The 20,406-nt window shown below is 51.0% G+C and overlaps 1 protein-coding gene across 1 annotated transcript in view; it reads left to right on the top strand.

Moving 5' to 3' along the window:
• LOC110514494 (serine hydroxymethyltransferase, cytosolic-like) overlaps window positions 1-20,406 on the top strand; it is a 95,651-nt gene that overhangs the window by 70,540 nt on the left and 4,705 nt on the right. Inside the window, exons 6-9 of the mRNA XM_036972298.1 lie at window positions 9,697-9,778; window positions 10,742-10,954; window positions 13,644-13,757; window positions 20,198-20,320. Of these exons, the coding sequence (XP_036828193.1) occupies window positions 9,697-9,778; window positions 10,742-10,954; window positions 13,644-13,757; window positions 20,198-20,320 (532 nt within the window). The remainder of the gene's footprint in view (window positions 1-9,696; window positions 9,779-10,741; window positions 10,955-13,643; window positions 13,758-20,197; window positions 20,321-20,406) is intronic.

The raw sequence follows: 20,406 nt of genomic DNA, 5'->3' as shown, positions 1-20,406 counted from the left end.
CTATAGAGAGAGGAGCCGGGGCACAGAGAGTGGAGCCAGAGCATAGAGAGAGGAGCATGGGCATAAAGAGAGGAGCCTGGGCGTAGAGAGAGGAGCCGGGGCATAGAGAGAGGAGCATAGAGAGAGGAGCCGGGGCATAGAGAGAGGAGCCTGGGCGTATAGAGGAGCCTGGGCATAGAGAGCCGGGCTATAGAGAGAGGAGCCGGGCTATAGAGAGGGGAGCCGGGCTATCGAGAGGGGAGCCGGGCTATCGAGAGGGGAGCCGGGCTATAGAGAGGGGAGCCGGAGCATGGAGAGAGGAGCATGGAGAAAGAGCCGGGGCATAGAGAGAGGAGCATGGAGAAAGGAGCCGGGGCATAGAGCGAGGAGCCGGGGCACAGAGAGAGGAGCCGGGGCACAGAGAGAGGAGCCGGGGCACAGAGAGAGGAGCCGGGGCACAGAGAGAGGAGCCGGGGCACAGAGAGAGGAGCCGGGGCACAGAGAGAGGAGCCGGGGCACAGAGAGAGGAGCCGGGGCATAGAGAGAGGAACCGGGGCATAGAGAGAGGAGCATAGAGAGAGGAGCCGGGGCATAGAGCGAGGAGCCGGGGCACAGAGAGAGGAGCCGGGGCACAGAGAGAGGAGCCGGGGCACAGAGAGAGGAGCATGGAGAAAGGAGCCGGGGCATAGAGCGAGGAGCCGGGGCACAGAGAGAGGAGCCGGGGCACAGAGAGAGGAGCCGGGGCACAGAGAGAGGAGCCGGGGCACAGAGAGAGGAGCCGGGGCACAGAGAGAGGAGCCGGGGCACAGAGAGAGGAGCCGGGGCATAGAGAGAGGAACCGGGGCATATAGAGAGGAGCATAGAGAGAGGAGCCGGGCTATAGAGGGAGGAGCCGGGGCATAGAGCGAGGAGCCGGGGCATAGAGAGAGGAGCCGGAGCATAGAGAGAGGAGCCGGAGCATAGAGAGAGGAGCCGGAGCATAGAGAGAGGAGCCTGAGCATAGAGAGAGGACCCGGAGCACAGAGAGAGGAGCCGGGGCACAGAGAGAGGAGCCGGGGCACAGAGAGTGGAGCCGGGGCATAGAGAGAGGAGCATAGAGAGATGAGCATAGAGAGAAAAGCAGACTCGTATAGAGAGGAGCCGGGGCACAGAGAGAGGAGCCGGGCTATAGAGAGAGGAGCCGGGCTATAGAGAGAGGAGCCGGGGCATAGAGCGAGGAGCATAGAGAGAGAAGCTTGAGCATAGAGAGAGGAGCATAGAGAGAGGAGCAGACTCGTATAGAGAGGAGCCGGGTTATAGAGAGAGGAGCATAGAGAGAGGAGCATAGAGAGAGGAGCCGGGGCATAGAGCGAGAAGCATAGAGAGAGGAGCATAGAGAGAGGAGCCGGGGCATAGAGCGAGAAGCATAGAGAGAGGAGCATAGAGAGAGTAGCCGGAGCATAGAGAGAGGAGCAGACTCGTATAGAGAGTAGCCAGGGCATAGAGAGAGGAGTCGGGGCATAGAGAGAGGAGCCGGGGCATAGAGAGAGGAGCCGGGACATAGAGAGAGGAGCCGGAGCATAGAGAGAGGAGCCGGGGCATAGAGAGAGGAGCCGGGGCATAGAGAGAGGAGCCGGGGCATAGAGAGAGGAGCATAGAGAGAGGAGCCGGGCTATAGAGGGAGGAGCCGGGCTATAGAGGGAGGAGCCGGAGCATAGAGGGAGGAGCCGGAGCATAGAGAGAGGAGCCGGAGCATAGAGAGAGGAGCCGGAGCATAGAGGGAGGAGCCGGAGCATAGAGGGAGGAGCCGGAGCATAGAGGGAGGAGCCGGGGCATAGAGAGAGGAGCCGGAGCAGAGAGAGAGTAGCCGGGGCATCAAGCGAGGAGCATAGAGAGAGGAGCATAGAGAGAGGAGCCGGGGCATAGAGCGAGGAGCATAGAGAGAGGAGCAGACTCGTGTAGAGAGGAGCCGGGGCATAGAGAGAGGAGCCGGGGCATAGAGAGAGGAGCCGGGGCACAGAGAGAGGAGCCGGGGCACAGAGAGAGGAGCCGGGGCACAGAGAGAGGAGCCGGGGCACAGAGAGAGGAGCCGGGGCACAGAGAGAGGAGCCGGGGCACAGAGAGAGGAGCCGGGGCATAGAGAGAGGGGCCGGGGCATAGAGAGAGGGGCCGGGGCATAGAGAGAGGAGCATAGAGGGAGGAGCCGGGCTATAGAGGGAGGAGCCGGGCTATAGAGGGAGGAGCCGGGCTATAGAGAGAGGAGCCGGGTTATAGAGAAAGGAGCCGGGTTATAGAGAGAGGAGCATGGAGAGAGGAGCCGGGGCATAGAGAGAGGAGCATGGAGAAAGGAGCCGGGGCATAGAGCGAGGAGCCGGGGCACAGAGAGAGGAGCCGGGTCATAGAGAGAGGAGCAGACTCATAGAGAGAGGAGCCAGGGCTTAGAGAGAGGAGCCTGGGCGTAGAGAGAGGAGCCTGGGCGTAGAGAGAGGAGCCTGGGCATAGAGAGAGGAGCATAGAGAGAGGACCCGGGGCATAGAGAGGAGCATAGAGGGAGAAGCCGGGCTATAGAGGGAGAAGCCGGGCTATAGAGGGAGAAGCCGGGCTATAGAGGGAGGAGCCGGGCTATAGAGGGAGGAGCCGGGCTATAGAGAGAGAAGCCAGAGCATAGAGAGAGGAGCCTGAGCATAGAGAGAGGAGCCAGAGAAAGGAGCGGGTGGACAGAGAGAGGAGCCGGGGCACAGAGAAGCATAGAGAGAGGAGCAGACTCATAGAGAGAGGAGCCTGGGCATAGAGAGAGGAGCCTGTGCGTAGAGAGAGGAGCCTGGGCCTATAGAGGAGCCTGGGCGTAGAGAGAGGAGCCGGGCTATGGAGAGGGGAGCCGGGCTATAGAGAGAGGAGCCGGGGCATGGAGAGACGAGCATGGAGAGAGGAGCCGGGGCATAGAGAGAGGAGCATGGAGAGATGAGCCGGGGCATAGAGAGATGAGCCGGGGCATAGAGAGAGGAGCCGGGGAATAGAGAGAGGAGCCGGGGCATAGAGAGAGGAGCATGGAGAGAGGAGCCGGGGCATAGAGAGATGAGCATAGAGAGAGGAGCCGGGCTATAGAGAGAGGAGCCGGGCTATAGAGAGGGGAGCCGGGCTATAGAGAGAGGAACCTGGAGCAAGTAGAGAGGAGCATGGAGAGAGGAGCCGGGGCATAGAGAGATGATCCGGGGCATAGAGAGAGGAGCCTGGGCATAGAGAGAGGAGCATGGAGAGACGACCCGGGGCATAGAGCGAGGAGCTGGGGCACAGAGAGAGTAGCCAGAGCATAGAGAGAGTAGCCAGAGCATAGAGAGAGGAGCCGGGTTATAGAGAGAGGAGGCGGGTTATAGAGAGAGGAGCCGGGGCATAGAGAGAGGAGCCGGGGCATAGAGAGAGGAGCCGGGGCATAGAGAGAGGAGCCGGGGCACAGAGTGAGTAGCCGGAGCATAGAGAGAGGAGCCGGGGCATAGAGAGAGGAGCCGGAGCATAGAGAGAGTAGCCGGGGCATAGAGAGAGGAGCCAGAGCATAGAGAGAGGAGCCGGGGCATAGAGAGAGTAGCCGGGGCATAGAGAGAGGAGCCGGAGCATAGAGAGAGGAGCCGGAGCATAGAGAGAGTAGCCGGGGCATAGAGAGAGGAGCCGGAGCATAGAGAGAGGAGCCGGGGCATAGAGAGAGGAGCCGGAGCATAGAGAGAGGAGCCGGGGCATAGAGAGAGGAGCCGGAGCATAGAGAGAGGAGCCGGAGCATAGAGAGAGTAGCCAGGGCATAGAGAGAGGAGCATAGAGAGAGGAGCCGGGGCATAGAGCGAGGAGCATAGAGAGAGGAGCAGACTCGTATAGAGAGGAGCCGGGGCACAGAGAGAGGAGCCGGGGCACAGAGAGAGGAGCCGGGGCACAGAGAGAGGAGCCGGGGCACAGAGAGAGGAGCCGGGGCACAGAGAGAGGAGCCGGGGCACCGAGAGAGGAGCCGGGGCATAGAGAGAGGAGCATAGAGAGAGAGGCATAGAGAGAGGAGCCGGAGCATAGAGAGAGATGCAGAGAGAGAGGAGAGGAGCAGAGACACACACCACACAGTTTATTTGAGATCAACGTCCTTCTGCCTGCCTGTCCAGCCAAGGTAACCACGGTGAGAACACAACTGTCTGACGCACCGTTCTGTCATCACACCAGAGATGGGCCTTGACACGGTTAGTTGGTTGTGTCAGTGTTGTCTTTATGTTGCAACAATGTTGCTGTGCAAAGGCCTTGACCAGACGGAGTTGTGTCACTGACCTTTACCCATCCTCAACACCTGATTGGCTGATGTAAATGATGTGGTAAAGGGCTGGATAGGACGGAGGTACTGGTGCAGCCCTCTTTATTGACCTATCGAAGGCTTTCCATACTGTAGACCAAAGATCTAAGATCGTCTGCAGTCGTTCTGGATCGGGTCTCATTTTATTGGTAAATCAGGTTTCCGGGTCGAGAGCTTCCTTAGTGTTCAAATCACTAAGGACTTAAAGTTCCCGGAGTGTTCCTTAAAGTTCCCGGAGTGTTCCTCCTTTGAGTCCGGAGTATTCCTTAAAGTTCCCGGAGTATTCCTTAAAGTTCCCGGAGTGTTCCTTAAAGTTCCCGAAGTGTTCCTTAAAGTTCCCGGAGTATTCCTTAAAGTTCCCGGAGTGTTCCTTAAAGTTCCCGTAGTGTTCCTTAAAGTTCCCGGAGTGTTCCTCCTTTGAGTCCGGAGTATTCCTCCTTTGAGTCCGGAGTATTCCTCCTTTGAGTCCGGAGTAATTCCTCCTTTGAGTCCGGAGTAATTCCTCCTTTGAGTCCGGAGTAATTCCTCCTTTGAGTCCGGAGTAATTCCTCCTTTGAGTCCGGAGTATTCCTCCTTTGAGGTCTGGAGTATTCCTCCTTTGAGTCCGGAGTATTCCTCCTTTGAGTTCCCCGGAGTATTCCTCCTTAGAGTTCCCCGGAGTATTCCTCCTTTGAGTTCCCCGGAGTATTCCTCCTTTGAGTTCCCCGGAGTATTCCTCCTTTGAGTCCGGAGTATTCCTCCTTTGAGTCCGGAGTATTCCTTTAAAGGAATTGATTTCTCAATGCCAGAAACACATATAATAGTAACTTAGAGCACCCCAAGAAAACATTCCCAAATTTACAAATTCTTAAATCAATTCTCATAAAGTTATTCTAAAAGTTGGGCTTGATTTTTTTTTTCTCCAAATCTGTTTGAATTTCAGAGATCACGTGATCAAAGCCAACCAGCTGTAAACACGTCTACCATGTTGGTATTTAACTGCTGATGATGTCGTAGATAGTACCAGCCTATGGGAAAGAGCCGTTTTCAAGGTGTTTATGGTGGCTGTGCGTGGTGCTAATTCGGTCATTCTGTGGCTCTCGGGGGTTGTTTTCTATACAGCCCGAGTGCTGCCTAAAGGTGTTTGTGGTGGCTGTGCGTGGTGCTAATTCGGTCGTTCTGTTGCTCTCGGGGGGTTGTTTTCTATACAGCCTGCCAGATTGCTGCCTAAAGGTGTTTATGGTGGTGCTAATTCGGTTGTTCTGTGGCTCTCGGGGGGTTGTTTTCTATACAGCCTGCCAGATTGCTGCCTAAAGGTGTTTATGGTGGTGCTAATTCGGTCGTTCTGTTGCTCTCGGGGGTTGTTTTCTATACAGCCCGAGTGCTGCCTAAAGGTGTTTATGGTGGTGCTAATTCGGTTGTTCTGTGGCTCTCGGGGGGTTGTTTTCTATACAGCCTGCCAGATTGCTGCCTAAAGGTGTTTATGGTGGTGCTAATTCGGTCGTTCTGTGGCTCTCGGGGGTTGTTTTCTATACAGCCTGCCCGAGTGCTGCCTAAAGGTGTTTATGGTGGCTGTGCGTGGTGCTAATTCGGTCGTTCTGTGGCTCTCGGGGTTGTTTTCTATACAGCCTGCCCGAGTGCTGCCTAAAGATGTTTATGGTGGCTGTGCGTGGTGCTAATTCGGTCGTTCTGTTGCTCTCCGGGGTTGTTTTCTATACAGCCCGAGTGCTGCCTAAAGGTGTTTGTGGTGGTGCTAATTCGGTCGTTCTGTGGCTCTCGGGGGGTTGTTTTCTATACAGCCCGAGTGCTGCCTAACGGTGTTTATGGTGGTTGGGCGTGGTGCTAATTCGGTCGTTCTGTGGCTCTCGGGGGTTGTTTTCTATACAGCCTGCCAGATTGCTGCCTAAAGGTGTTTATGGTGGTGCTAATTCGGTCGTTCTGTGGCTCTCGGGGGGTTGTTTTCTATACAGCCTGCCAGATTGCTGCCTAAAGGTGTTTATGGTGGTGCTAATTCGGTCGTTCTGTTGCTCTCGGGGGTTGTTTTCTATACAGCCTGCCAGATTGCTGCCTAAAGATGTTGGTGCTAATTCGGTCGTTCTGTTGCTCTCGGGGGTTGTTTTCTATACAGCCTGCCCGAGTGCTGCCTAAAGGTGTTTGTGGTGGCTGTGCGTGGTGCTAATTCGGTCGTTCTGTGGCTCTCGGGGGTTGTTTTCTATACAGCCTGCCCGAGTGCTGCCTAAAGGTGTTTATGGTGGCTGTGCGTGGTGCTAATTCGGTCGTTCTGTGGCTCTCGGGGTTGTTTTCTATACAGCCTGCCCGAGTGCTGCCTAAAGATGTTTATGGTGGCTGTGCGTGGTGCTAATTCGGTCGTTCTGTTGCTCTCCGGGGTTGTTTTCTATACAGCCCGAGTGCTGCCTAAAGGTGTTTGTGGTGGTGCTAATTCGGTCGTTCTGTTGCTCTCGGGGGGTTGTTTTCTATACAGCCCGAGTGCTGCCTAACGGTGTTTATGGTGGTTGGGCGTGGTGCTAATTCGGTCGTTCTGTGGCTCTCGGGGGTTGTTTTCTATACAGCCTGCCAGATTGCTGCCTAAAGGTGTTTATGGTGGTGCTAATTCGGTCGTTCTGTGGCTCTCGGGGGGTTGTTTTCTATACAGCCTGCCAGATTGCTGCCTAAAGGTGTTTATGGTGGTGCTAATTCGGTCGTTCTGTTGCTCTCGGGGGTTGTTTTCTATACAGCCTGCCAGATTGCTGCCTAAAGATGTTGGTGCTAATTCGGTCGTTCTGTTGCTCTCGGGGGTTGTTTTCTATACAGCCTGCCCGAGTGCTGCCTAAAGGTGTTTGTGGTGGCTGTGCGTGGTGCTAATTCGGTCGTTCTGTGGCTCTCGGGGGTTGTTTTCTATACAGCCTGCCCGAGTGCTGCCTAAAGGTGTTTATGGTGGCTGTGCGTGGTGCTAATTCGGTCGTTCTGTGGCTCTCGGGGTTGTTTTCTACACAGCCTGCCCGAGTGCTGCCTAAAGATGTTTATGGTGGCTGTGCGTGGTGCTAATTCGGTCGTTCTGTTGCTCTCGGGGGGTTGTTTTCTATACAGCCCGAGTGCTGCCTAACGGTGTTTATGGTGGTTGGGCGTGGTGCTAATTCGGTCGTTCTGTGGCTCTCGGGGGTTGTTTTCTATACAGCCTGCCAGATTGCTGCCTAAAGGTGTTTATGGTGGTGCTAATTCGGTCGTTCTGTGGCTCTCGGGGGGTTGTTTTCTATACAGCCTGCCAGATTGCTGCCTAAAGGTGTTTATGGTGGTGCTAATTCGGTCGTTCTGTTGCTCTCGGGGGTTGTTTTCTATACAGCCTGCCAGATTGCTGCCTAAAGATGTTGGTGCTAATTCGGTCGTTCTGTTGCTCTCGGGGGTTGTTTTCTATACAGCCTGCCCGAGTGCTGCCTAAAGGTGTTTGTGGTGGCTGTGCGTGGTGCTAATTCGGTCGTTCTGTGGCTCTCGGGGGTTGTTTTCTATACAGCCTGCCCGAGTGCTGCCTAAAGGTGTTTGTGGTGGCTGAGCGTGGTGCTAATTCGGTCGTTCTGTGGCTCTCGGGGTTGTTTTCTATACAGCCTGCCAGAGTGCTGCCTAAAGGTGTTTGTGGTGGCTGTGCGTGGTGCTAATTCGGTCGTTCTGTGGCTCTCGGGGGGTTGTTTTCTATACAGCCTGCCAGAGTGCTGCCTAAAGGTGTTTGTGGTGGCTGTGCGTGGTGCTAATTCGGTCGTTCTGTGGCTCTCGGGGGGTTGTTTTCTATACAGCCAGAGTGCTGCTTAAACAGAAATGCGATGCTTCGGCCACGGGGATCTTGGGTGGCATTCCAGAGAAGCAGGGGCCATGCTTTTTTTGGAGGGGTGATTTTTTTGGTCCGTGGGAGGGGGGTGTGTGGGAGAGGGGGGTGTGTGGGAGAGGGGGAGGGGGGTGTGTGGGAGAGGGGGGGGGGGGGGGTGGGAGAGGGGAGGGGGGTGGGAGGGGGGGTGTGGGAGAGGGGGGGATGTGGGAGGGGGGTGGGGGGGGGGGAGAGGGGGGGTGGGAGGGGGGGATGTGGGAGGGAGGGAAGTGTATTTCTGGATCGTAGGATCAATGTGGCTTCTTGTTGAAGAGGCAGCAGATAACGGTAGCTTTCTAGAGCTTTCTAAAGCTTTCTAGAGCTGTCTAGACATTTCTAGCGCTTTCTCTCCTCTTTCTCCATTTCTGAATTGGGGGCCATTTTCTTTCTAGCTGACAAAAAACAAAACACTTTGTAGACAGATGTATGTGGACACCCCTTTTCAAATGAGTGGATTATGTTCAGCCACGTCCGTTGCTGACAGGTGTATAAAGTCATGGACTCTATAAAGTGCTGAAAGCGTTCCCCCAGATTAACGAAGTGACGTTCCTTAATCTGTGTTGTATCATGTGGATCCAGACACTGGTCTCATCCACTACGACTAGTGACGTTCCTTAATCTGTGTTGTATCATGTGGATCCTAGTGACGTTAGTCTGTGTTGTATCAGGTGGATCCAGACACTGGTCTCATCCACTACGACTAGTGACGTTAATCTGTGTTGTATCAGGTGAATCCTAGTGACCTTAATCTGTGTTGTATCAGGTGGATCCAGACACTGGTCTCATCCACTACGACTAGTGACGTTAATCTGTGTTGTATCAGGTGAATCCTAGTGACGTTAATCTGTGTTGTATCAGGTGGATCCTAGTGACCTTAATCTGTGTTGTATCAGGTGGATCCAGACACTGGTCTCATCCACTACGACTAGTGACGTTAATCTGTGTTGTATCAAGTGGATCCTAGTGACGTTAATCTGTGTTGTATCAGGTGGATCCTAGTGACGTTAATCTGTGTTGTATCAAGTGGATCCTAGTGACGTTAATCTGTGTTGTATCAGGTGGATCCTAGTGACGTTAATCTGTGTTGTATCAGGTGGATCCTAGTGACGTTAATCTGTGTTGTATCAAGTGGATCCTAGTGACGTTAATCTGTGTTGTATCAGGTGGATCCTAGTGACGTTAATCTGTGTTGTATCAGGTGGATCCTAGTGACGTTAATCTGTGTTGTATCAGGTGGATCCAGACACTGGTCTCATCCACTACGACTAGTGACGTTAATCTGTGTTGTATCAAGTGGATCCTAGTGACGTTAATCTGTGTTGTATCAGGTTGATCCTAGTGACGTTAATCTGTGTTGTATCAGGTGGATCCTAGTGACGTTAATCTGTGTTGTATCAGGTGGATCCAGACACTGGTCTCATCCACTACGACTAGTGACGTTAATCTGTGTTGTATCAAGTGAATCCTAGTGACGTTAATCTGTGTTGTATCAGGTGGATCCAGACACTGGCCTCATCCACTACGACTAGTGACGTTAATCTGTGTTGTATCAGGTGGATCCTAGTGACGTTAATCTGTGTTGTATCAGGTGGATCCAGACACTGGTCTCATCAACTACGACCGACTGGAGGAGAACGCCCGGCTGTTCCACCCTAGACTGATCATTGCAGGTAACACACACACCCACCACCACCACCAACATCATCATCATATACACACACACCACCACCACCACCATCATCATCATATACACACACACCATCATCATCATCATCATATACACACACACACACCACCAGCAGGTCCTGTCGCCAGCTGTATCACATTGTGTCCAATCAGACTATAGATCCTCTCTGTTCGGGGACAGAATCTCCTGTTGTATCATTTGGGCCTGGTTTCTCAGACACAGAATCTCCTGTTGTATCATTTGGGCCTGGTTTCTCAGACACAGAATCTCCTGTTGACATTGTATCATTTGGGCCTGGTTTCTCAGACACAGAATCTCCTGTTGACATTGTATCATTTGGGCCTGGTTTCTCAGACACAGAATCTCCTGTTGACATTGTATCATTTGGGCCTGGTTTCTCAGACACAGAATCTCCTGTTGACATTGTATCATTTGGGCCTGGTTTCTCAGACACAGAATGTCCTGTTGACATTGTATCATTTGGGCCTGGTTTCTCAGACACAGAATGTCCTGTTGACATTGTATCATTTGGGCCTGGTTTCTCAGACACAGAATCTCCTGTTGACATTGTATCATTTGGGCCTGGTTTCTCAGACACAGAATCTCCTGTTGACATTGTATCATTTGGGCCTGGTTTCTCAGACACAGAATCTCCTGTTGACATTGTATCATTTGGGCCTGGTTTCTCAGACACAGAATGTCCTGTTGACATTGTATCATTTGGGCCTGGTTTCTCAGACACAGAATCTCCTGTTGAAATATCTTGTCCAGGACTTTCCAATGTCATTATCTGTAAAAAAAAAAAACTTGTGCCATCGTTTGGTGCATCTTTTTGACCACAAAACATCGAAATCTGTCATTTTCTCAGTTGATGTTGGGAATGGTGCTGAAGATGAGGTTTAAAAAACGAGACCGTTTCCTGTTAATCGTTCCGTCTTCTCTCCAGGTACCAGCTGTTATTCCCGTAACCTCGACTACGCTCGGCTGCGTCGTATCGCCGATGAGAACGGAGCTTTCCTATTGGCCGACATGGCACACATCAGCGGACTGGTGGCGGCCGGGGTCGTCCCGTCTCCGTTCGAGTACTGTGACGTGGTCTCCACGACGACCCACAAGACGCTGCGGGGCTGTCGCTCTGGGGTCATCTTCTACAGAAAGGGTACGGAGAGGAGGGGGGGGGGTATCATGCTGGTCTCTCTCTCTGTGGGATTTAGTGTGTGTCATGCTGGTCTCTCTCTGTGGGGTTTAGTATGTGTATCATGCTGGTCTCTCTCTCTGTGTGGTTTAGTGTGTGTCATGCTGGTCTCTCTCTCTGTGGGGTTTAGTGTGTGTATCATGCTGGTCTCTCTCTGTAGGGTTTAGTGTGTGTATCATGCTGGTCTCTCTCTGTGGGGTTTAGTGTGTGTGTATCATGCTGGTCTCTCTCTGTGGGGTTTAGTGTGTGTATCATGCTGGTCTCTCTCTGTGGGGTTTAGTGTGTGTATCATGCTGGTCTCTCTCTGTGGGGTTTAGTGTGTGTATCATGCTGGTCTCTCTCTGTGGGGTTTAGTGTGTGTATCATGCTGGTCTCTCTCTGTGGGGTTTAGTGTGTGTATCATGCTGGTCTCTCTCTGTGGGGTTTAGTGTGTGTATCATGCTGGTCTCTCTCTCTGTGGGGTTTAGTGTGTGTATCATGCTGGTCTCTCTCTGTGGGGTTTAGTGTGTGTATCATGCTGGTCTCTCTCTGTGGGGTTTAGTGTGTGTATCATGCTGGTCTCTCTCTCTGTGTGGTTTAGTGTGTGTATCATGCTGGTCTCTCTCTGTGGGGTTTAGTGTGGGTATCATGCTGGTCTCTCTCTGTGGGGTTTAGTGTGTGTATCATGCTGGTCTCTCTCTCTGTGGGGTTTAGTGTGGGTATCATGCTGGTCTCTCTCTCTGTGGGGTTTAGTGTGGGTATCATGCTGGTCTCTCTCTCTGTGGGGTTTAGTGTGGGTATCATGCTGGTCTCTCTCTCTGTGGGGTTTAGTGTGTGTATCATGCTGGTCTCTCTCTGTGGGGTTTAGTGTGTGTATCATGCTGGTCTCTCTCTCTGTGGGGTTTAGTGTGTGTGTCATGCTGGTCTCTCTCTGTGGGGTTTAGTGTGTGTATCATGCTGGTCTCTCTCTGTGGGGTTTAGTGTGTGTATCATGCTGGTCTCTCTCTGTGGGGTTTAGTGTGTGTATCATGCTGGTCTCTCTCTGTGGGGTTTAGTGTGGGTATCATGCTGGTCTCTCTCTGTGTGGTTTAGTGTGTGTATCATGCTGGTCTCTCTCTGTGGGGTTTAGTGTGTGTATCATGCTGGTCTCTCTCTGTGGGGTTTAGTGTGTGTATCATGCTGGTCTCTCTCTGTGGGGTTTAGTGTGTGTATCATGCTGGTCTCTCTCTGTGGGGTTTAGTGTGTGTATCATGTTGGTCTCTCTGTGGGGTTTAGTGTGTGTATCATGCTGGTCTCTCTCTGTGGAGTGTAGTGTGGGTATCATGCTGGTCGCTCTGTGTGGAGTTTAGTGTGTGTATCATGCTGGTCTCTCTCTCTCTCTGTGGGGTTTAGTGTGTGTATCATGCTGGTCTCTCTCTCTCTCTGTGGGGTTTAGTGTGTGTATCATGCTGGTCTCTCTCTCTGTGGGGTTTAGTGTGTGTATCATGTTGGTCTCTCTCTCTCTGTGGGGTTTAGTGTGTATATCATGCTGGTCTCTCTCTCTGTGGGGTTTAGTGTGTGTATCATGTTGGTCTCTCTCTCTGTGGGGTTTAGTGTGTGTATCATGCTGGTCTCCCTCTCTGAGGGGTTTAGTGTGTGTATCATGCTGGTCTCTCTCTGTGGGGTTTAGTGTGTGTATCTTGCTGGTCTTTCTCTGTGTGGGGTTTAGTGTGTGTATCATGCTGGTCTCTCTGTGTGGGGTTTAGTTTGTGTATCATGCTGGTCTCTCTCTCTGTGTGGGGTTTAGTGTGGGTATCATGCTGGTCTCTCTGTGTGGGGTTTAGTGTGTGTATCATGCTGGTCTCTCTCTCTGTGGGGTTTAGTGTGTGTATCATGCTGGTCTCCCTCTCTGTGGGGTTTAGTGTGTGTATCTTGCTGGTCTCTCTCTCTCTCTCTGTGTGGGGTTTAGTGTGTATCATGCTGGTCTCTCTGTGTGGGGTTTAGTGTGTATCATGCTGGTCTCTCTCTGTGTGGGGTTTAGTGTGTGTATCATGCTGGTCTCTCTCTGTTGGGTTTAGTGTGTGTATCATGCTGGTCTCTCTCTGTGTGGGGTTTAGTGTGTGTATCTTGCTGGTCTCTCTCTCTCTCTGTGGGGTTTAGTGTGTGTATCATGCTGGTCTCCCTCTCTGTGGGGTTTAGTGTGTGTATCTTGCTGGTCTCTCCCTCTCTCTCTCTCTCTCTCTCTCTCTGTGTGGGGTTTAGTGTGTATCATGCTGGTCTCTCTTAGTGGGGTTTAGTGTGTATCATGCTGGTCTCTCTCTGTGTGGGGTTTAGTGTGTGTATCATGCTGGTCTCTCTCTGTTGGGTTTAGTGTGTGTATCATGCTGGTCTCTCTCTGTGTGGGGTTTAGTGTGTGTATCTTGCTGGTCTCTCTCTCTCTCTGTGGGGTTTAGTGTGTGTATCATGCTGGTCTCTCTCTCTGTGTGGGGTTTAGTGTGTGTATCATGCTGGTCTCCCTCTCTGTGGGGTTTAGTGTGTGTATCATGCTGGTCTCTCTCTCTGTGGGGTTTAGTGTGTGTATCATGCTGGTCTCTCTCTGTGGGGTTTAGTGTGTGTATCATGCTGGTCTCTCCCTCTCTCTGTGGGGTTTAGTGTGTGTATCATGCTGGTCTCTCTCTGTGTCCCTGTCCTCCAGGAATACGTAGTGTGGACCCGAAGGGAAAGGAGACTCTGTATAATCTGGAGTCTCTCATCAACCAGGCAGTGTTCCCAGGACTACAGGGAGGACCCCACAACCATGCCATCGCAGGTACAGGCACTTCTCTGGACACCTATATTGGCTTTATATACAGGCACCTACACAGACATCTCTAAGGTGGATATTAACTAGGACACCTCACTATGACAGGTACAGTAGCCAGGACACCTCACTATGACAGGTAAAGTAGCTAGGACACCTCACTATGACAGGTACAGTAGCTAGGACACCTCACTATGACAGGTAAAGTAGCCAGGACACCTCACTATGACAGGTACAGTAACCAGGACACCTCACTGTGACAGGTAACGTAGCCAGGACACCTCACTATGACAGGTACAGTAACCAGGACACCTCACTGTGACAGGTACAGTAGCCAGGACACCTCACTATGACAGGTAATGTAGCCAGGACACCTCACTATGACAGGTACAGTAGCCAGGACACCTCACTATGACAGGTAAAGTAGCCAGGACACCTCACTATGACAGGTAACGTAGCCAGGACACCTCACTATGACAGGTACAGTAGCCAGGACACCTCACTATGACAGGTACAGTAACCAGGACACCTCACTATGACAGGTACAGTAGCCAGGACACCTCACTATGACAGGTAAAGTAGCTGGGACACCTCACTATGACAGGTAAAGTAGCTGGGACACCTCACTACCACACTATGACAGGTACAGTAGCCAGGACACCTCACAGTGTGTGTGGTGTTCTAATATAGTAGTAGTACATGTACAGTGCCTTCGGAAAGTATTCAGACCCCTTGACTTTTTCCACATTTTGTTAAGTTACATCTTTATTCTAAAATTGATTTATTTAAAAAAAAATCTCTCTTCAATCTACACACAATACCCCATAATGACATCACGATACCCCATAATGACATCACGATACTCCATAATGACATCACGATACCCCATAATGACATCACGATACCCCATAATGACATCACGATACCCCATAATGACATCACGATACTCCATAATGACATCACAATACCCCATAATGACATCACGATACTCCATAATGACATCACGATGCTCCATAATGACATCACGATACCCCATAATGACATCACGATACTCCATAATGACATCACGATACCCCATAATGACATCACGATACTCCATAATGACATCACGATACCCCATAATGACATCACGATGCTCCATAATGACATCACGATACTCCATAATGACATCACGATACCCCATAATGACATCACGATACCCCATAATGACGTCACGATGCTCCATAATGACATCACGATACTCCATAATGACGTCACGATACTCCATAATGACATCACGATACTCCATAATGACATCACGATGCTCCATAATGACATCACGATGCTCCATAATGACGTCACGATGCTCCATAATGACATCACGATACCCCATAATGACATCACGATGCTCCATAATGACATCACAATACTCCATAATGACGTCACAATGCTCCATAATGACATCACGATACCCCATAATGACATCACGATGCTCCATAATGACATCACGATACTCCATAATGACGTCACAATGCTCCATAATGACATCACGATACCCCATAATGACATCACGATGCTCCATAATGACATCACGATACCCCATAATGACATCACGATACTCCATAATGACATCACGATACTCCATAATGACATCACGATACTCCATAATGACATCACGATGCTCCATAATGACATCACGATGCTCCATAATGACGTCACGATGCTCCATAATGACATCACGATGCTCCATAATGACATCACGATACTCCATAATGACATCACAATACCCCATAATGACATCACGATACCCCATAATGACATCACGATGCTCCATAATGACATCACGATACTCCATAATGACATCACGATACCCCATAATGACATCACAATACCCCATAATGACATCACGATACTCCATAATGACATCACGATACCCCATAATGACATCACAATACCCCATAATGACATCACGATGCTCCATAATGACATCACAATACCCCATAATGACAAAGTGAAAACAGGTTTTTAGAATTGTTGGCAAATGTATAATTAGAATAAAAACAAACCTTATTTACATAAGTATTCAGACCCTTTGCTATGAGACTTGAAATTGAGCTCAGATGCTTCCGGTTTCCATTGATCATCCTTGAGATGTTTGTGCATGTCAGAGCAAACACCGAGCCATGAGGTAAAACAATTTGTCCGTAGAGCTCCGAGACGGGATTGTGTCGAGGCACAGATCTGGGGAAGGGTACCAAAACAATGTCTGCAGCATTGAAGGTCCCCAAGAACACAGTGGGTCTCCATCACTCCCGAGTGGCGCAGCGGTCTAAGCCACTGCATCTCAGTGCTAGAGGCGTCACTACAGACCCTGGTTTGATTCCAGGCTGTATCACAACCAGCCATGATTGGGAGTGCAATAGGGCGGCGCACCATTGGCCCAGCGTCGTCCGGGTTGTGGGAGGCCGTCATTGTAAATAAGTATTTGTTCTTAACTGACTTGCCTAGTTAAATAAAGGTTAAATTAAACCTAAATGGAAAAAGTTTGGAAGCCCCGAAATTCTTCCTAGAGCTGGCTGCCCAGGAAAACTGAGCAATTGGGAGAGAAGGGCCTTGGTCAGGAAGGTGACCAAGAACTCAGATTTCCTCTGTGGAGATGGGAGAACCTTCCAGAAGGACAACCATCTCTGCAGCACTCCACAAATCAGGCCTTTATGGTAGAGTGGCCAGACGGAAGCCACTCCTCCGTAAAAGGCACATGACAGCCCACTTGGAGTTTGCCAAAAGGCACCTAAAGGACAGACCATGAGAAACAAGATGCTCTGGTCTGATGAAACCAAGATTGAACTCTTTGGCCTGAATGCCACGCATCACTTCTGGAGGAAACCTGGCACCATCCCTACGGTGAAGCATGGTGGCTCCATCCCTACGGTCAAGCACGGTGGTGGCAGCATCCCTACGGTGAAGCACGGTGGTGGCAGCATCCCTACGGTGAAGCATGGTGGTGGCAGCATCCCTGCGGGGAAGCGTGGTGGTGGCAGCATTATGCTGTGGGGATGTTTTTCAGCGGCAGGGGCTGGGAGACTAGTCAGGATCCAGGGAAAGATGAACAGAGCAAAGTGCAGAGAGATCCTTAATGAAAATGTGCTCCAGAGCGCTCAGGACCTTCCAACAGGACAACGACCCTAAGCACACAGCCAAGACAATGCAGGAGTGGCTTCGGGACAAGTCTCTGAATGTCCTTGAGTGGCCCAGCCAGAGCCCGGACTTGAACCTGATCGAACATCTCTACAGAGACCTGAAAATAGCTATGCAGTGACACTCCCTGTCCAACCTGACAGAACTTGAGAGGATCTGCAGAGAAGAATGGGAGAAACTTCCCAAATACAGGTGTGCCAAGCTTGTAGCGTCATACCCAAGAAGACTAGAAGCTGTAATTGCTGCCAAAGGTTCTTCAACAAAGTACTGAGTAAAGGGTCTGATTTACTTATGTAAATGTGATTATTTATAAAAACTGGTTTTTGCTTGGTCATTATGGGGTATTGTAATGTCATTATGGGGTATTGTGATGTCATTATGGGGTATTGAGATGTCATTATGGGGTATTGTGATGTCATTATGGGGTATTGTGATGTCATTATGGGGAATTGTGATGTCATTATGGGGTATTGTGGTGTCATTATGGGGTATTGTGATGTCATTATGGGGTATTGTGGTGTCATTATGGGGTATTGTGATGTCATTATGGGCTATTGTGATGTCATTATGGGGTATTGTGTGTAAATTGATAAGGGGAAAAAAATATTGAATCCACTTTAGAATGATGCTGTAACAAAATGTGGGAAAGGCCAAGTTGGTCTCAATACTTTCTGAATGCACTGTGTGTTTCTCCAGGTGGAGCAGGCTCTGATCCCAGAGTTTAAGGGTTAATGTTTCTCCAGGTGGAGCAGGCTCTGACCCCAGAGTTTAAGGGTTAATGTTTCTCCAGGTGGAGCAGGCTCTGACCCTGGAGTTTAAGGGTTAATGTTTCTCCAGGTGGAGCAGGCTCTGACCCCAGAGTTTAAGGGTTAATGTTTCTCCAGGTGGAGCAGGCTCTGACCCCAGAGTTTAAGGGTTAATGTTTCTCCAGGTGGAGCAGGCTCTGACCCCAGAGTTTAAGGGTTAATGTTTCTCCAGGTGGAGCAGGCTCTGACCCCAGAGTTTAAGGGTTAATGTTTCTCCAGGTGGAGCAGGCTCTGACCCTGGAGTTTAAGGGTTAATGTTTCTCCAGGTGGAGCAGGCTCTGACCCTGGAGTTTAAGGGTTAATGTTTCTCCAGGTGGAGCAGGCTCTGACCCCAGAGTTTAAGGGTTAATGTTTCTCCAGGTGGAGCAGGCTCTGACCCCAGAGTTTAAGGGTTAGTGTGTGTGTGTTAATGTGTGTGAATGTTTCTCTAGGTGTGGCGGTGGCCCTGAAGCAGGCTCTGACCCCAGAGTTTAAGGGTTAGTGTGTGTGTGTTAATGTGTGTGAATGTTTCTCTAGGTGTGGCGGTGGCCCTGAAGCAGGCTCTGACCCCAGAGTTTAAGGGTTAGTGTGTGTGTGTTAATGTGTGTGAATGTTTCTCTAGGTGTGGCGGTGGCCCTGAAGCAGGCTCTGACCCCAGAGTTTAAGGGTTAATGTTTCTCCAGGTGGAGCAGGCTCTGACCCCAGAGTTTAAGGGTTAGTGTGTGTGTGTGTGTTAATGTGTGTGAATGTTTCTCTAGGTGTGGCGGTGGCCCTGAAGCAGGCTCTGACCCCAGAGTTTAAGGGTTAGTGTGTGTGTGTGAATGTTTCTCTAGGTGTGGCGGTGGCCCTGAAGCAGGCTCTGACCCCAGAGTTTAAGGGTTAGTGTGTGTGTGTTAATGTGTGTGAATGTTTCTCTAGGTGTGGCGGTGGCCCTGAAGCAGGCTCTGACCCCAGAGTTTAAGGGTTAGTGTGTGTGTGTGTGAATGTTTCTCTAGGTGTGGCGGTGGCCCTGAAGCAGGCTCTGACCCCAGAGTTTAAGGGTTAGTGTGTGTGTGTTAATGTGTGTGAATGTTTCTCTAGGTGTGGCGGTGGCCCTGAAGCAGGCTCTGACCCCAGAGTTTAAGGGTTAGTGTGTGTGTGTTAATGTGTGTGAATGTTTCTCTAGGTGTGGCGGTGGCCCTGAAGCAGGCTCTGACCCCAGAGTTTAAGGGTTAGTGTGTGTGTGTTAATGTGTGTGAATGTTTCTCTAGGTGTGGCGGTGGCCCTGAAGCAGGCTCTGACCCCAGAGTTTAAGGGTTAGTGTGTGTGTGTTAATGTGTGTGAATGTTTCTCTAGGTGTGGCGGTGGCCCTGAAGCAGGCTCTGACCCCAGAGTTTAAGGGTTAGTGTGTGTGTGTTAATGTGTGTGAATGTTTCTCTAGGTGTGGCGGTGGCCCTGAAGCAGGCTCTGACCCCAGAGTTTAAGGGTTAGTGTGTGTGTGTGAATGTTTCTCTAGGTGTGGCGGTGGCCCTGAAGCAGGCTCTGACCCCAGAGTTTAAGGGTTAGTGTGTGTGTGTTAATGTGTGTGAATGTTTCTCTAGGTGTGGCGGTGGCCCTGAAGCAGGCTCTGACCCCAGAGTTTAAGGGTTAGTGTGTGTGTGTTAATGTGTGTGAATGTTTCTCTAGGTGTGGCGGTGGCCCTGAAGCAGGCTCTGACCCCAGAGTTTAAGGGTTAGTGTGTGTGTGTGAATGTTTCTCTAGGTGTGGCGGTGGCCCTGAAGCAGGCTCTGACCCCAGAGTTTAAGGGTTAGTGTGTGTGTGTTAATGTGTGTGAATGTTTCTCTAGGTGTGGCGGTGGCCCTGAAGCAGGCTCTGACCCCAGAGTTTAAGGGTTAGTGTGTGTGTGTTAATGTGTGTGAATGTTTCTCTAGGTGTGGCGGTGGCCCTGAAGCAGGCTCTGACCCCAGAGTTTAAGGGTTAGTGTGTGTGTGTGAATGTTTCTCTAGGTGTGGCGGTGGCCCTGAAGCAGGCTCTGACCCCAGAGTTTAAGGGTTAGTGTGTGTGTGTTAATGTGTGTGAATGTTTCTCTAGGTGTGGCGGTGGCCCTGAAGCAGGCTCTGACCCCAGAGTTTAAGGGTTAGTGTGTGTGTGTTAATGTGTGTGAATGTTTCTCTAGGTGTGGCGGTGGCCCTGAAGCAGGCTCTGACCCCAGAGTTTAAGGGTTAGTGTGTGTGTGTTAATGTGTGTGAATGTTTCTCTAGGTGTGGCGGTGGCCCTGAAGCAGGCTCTGACCCCAGAGTTTAAGGGTTAGTGTGTGTGTGTGTGAATGTTTCTCTAGGTGTGGCGGTGGCCCTGAAGCAGGCTCTGACCCCAGAGTTTAAGGGTTAGTGTGTGTGTGTTAATGTGTGTGAATGTTTCTCTAGGTGTGGCGGTGGCCCTGAAGCAGGCTCTGACCCCAGAGTTTAAGGGTTAGTGTGTGTGTGTTAATGTGTGTGAATGTTTCTCTAGGTGTGGCGGTGGCCCTGAAGCAGGCTCTGACCCCAGAGTTTAAGGCGTATCAGTACCAGGTGCTCTCTAACTGCAGAGCTATGGCCAACGCCCTCATCAACCACGGCTACAAGATCGTCACCGGTGAGACAATAATGTCATGGTTGTGGTTAACAGACTGTAACCTGTGTTAATGTTGCTGTAGGGTTGTGTTAATGTTGCTGTAGGGT

Source organism: Oncorhynchus mykiss, unplaced genomic scaffold, assembly GCF_013265735.2.
Source record: "Oncorhynchus mykiss isolate Arlee unplaced genomic scaffold, USDA_OmykA_1.1 un_scaffold_130, whole genome shotgun sequence".
Lineage (NCBI taxonomy): Eukaryota > Metazoa > Chordata > Actinopteri > Salmoniformes > Salmonidae > Oncorhynchus > Oncorhynchus mykiss.
Note: the sequence above shows the minus strand (reverse complement) of the source record. Positions and strands in the feature narration are given on the sequence as shown.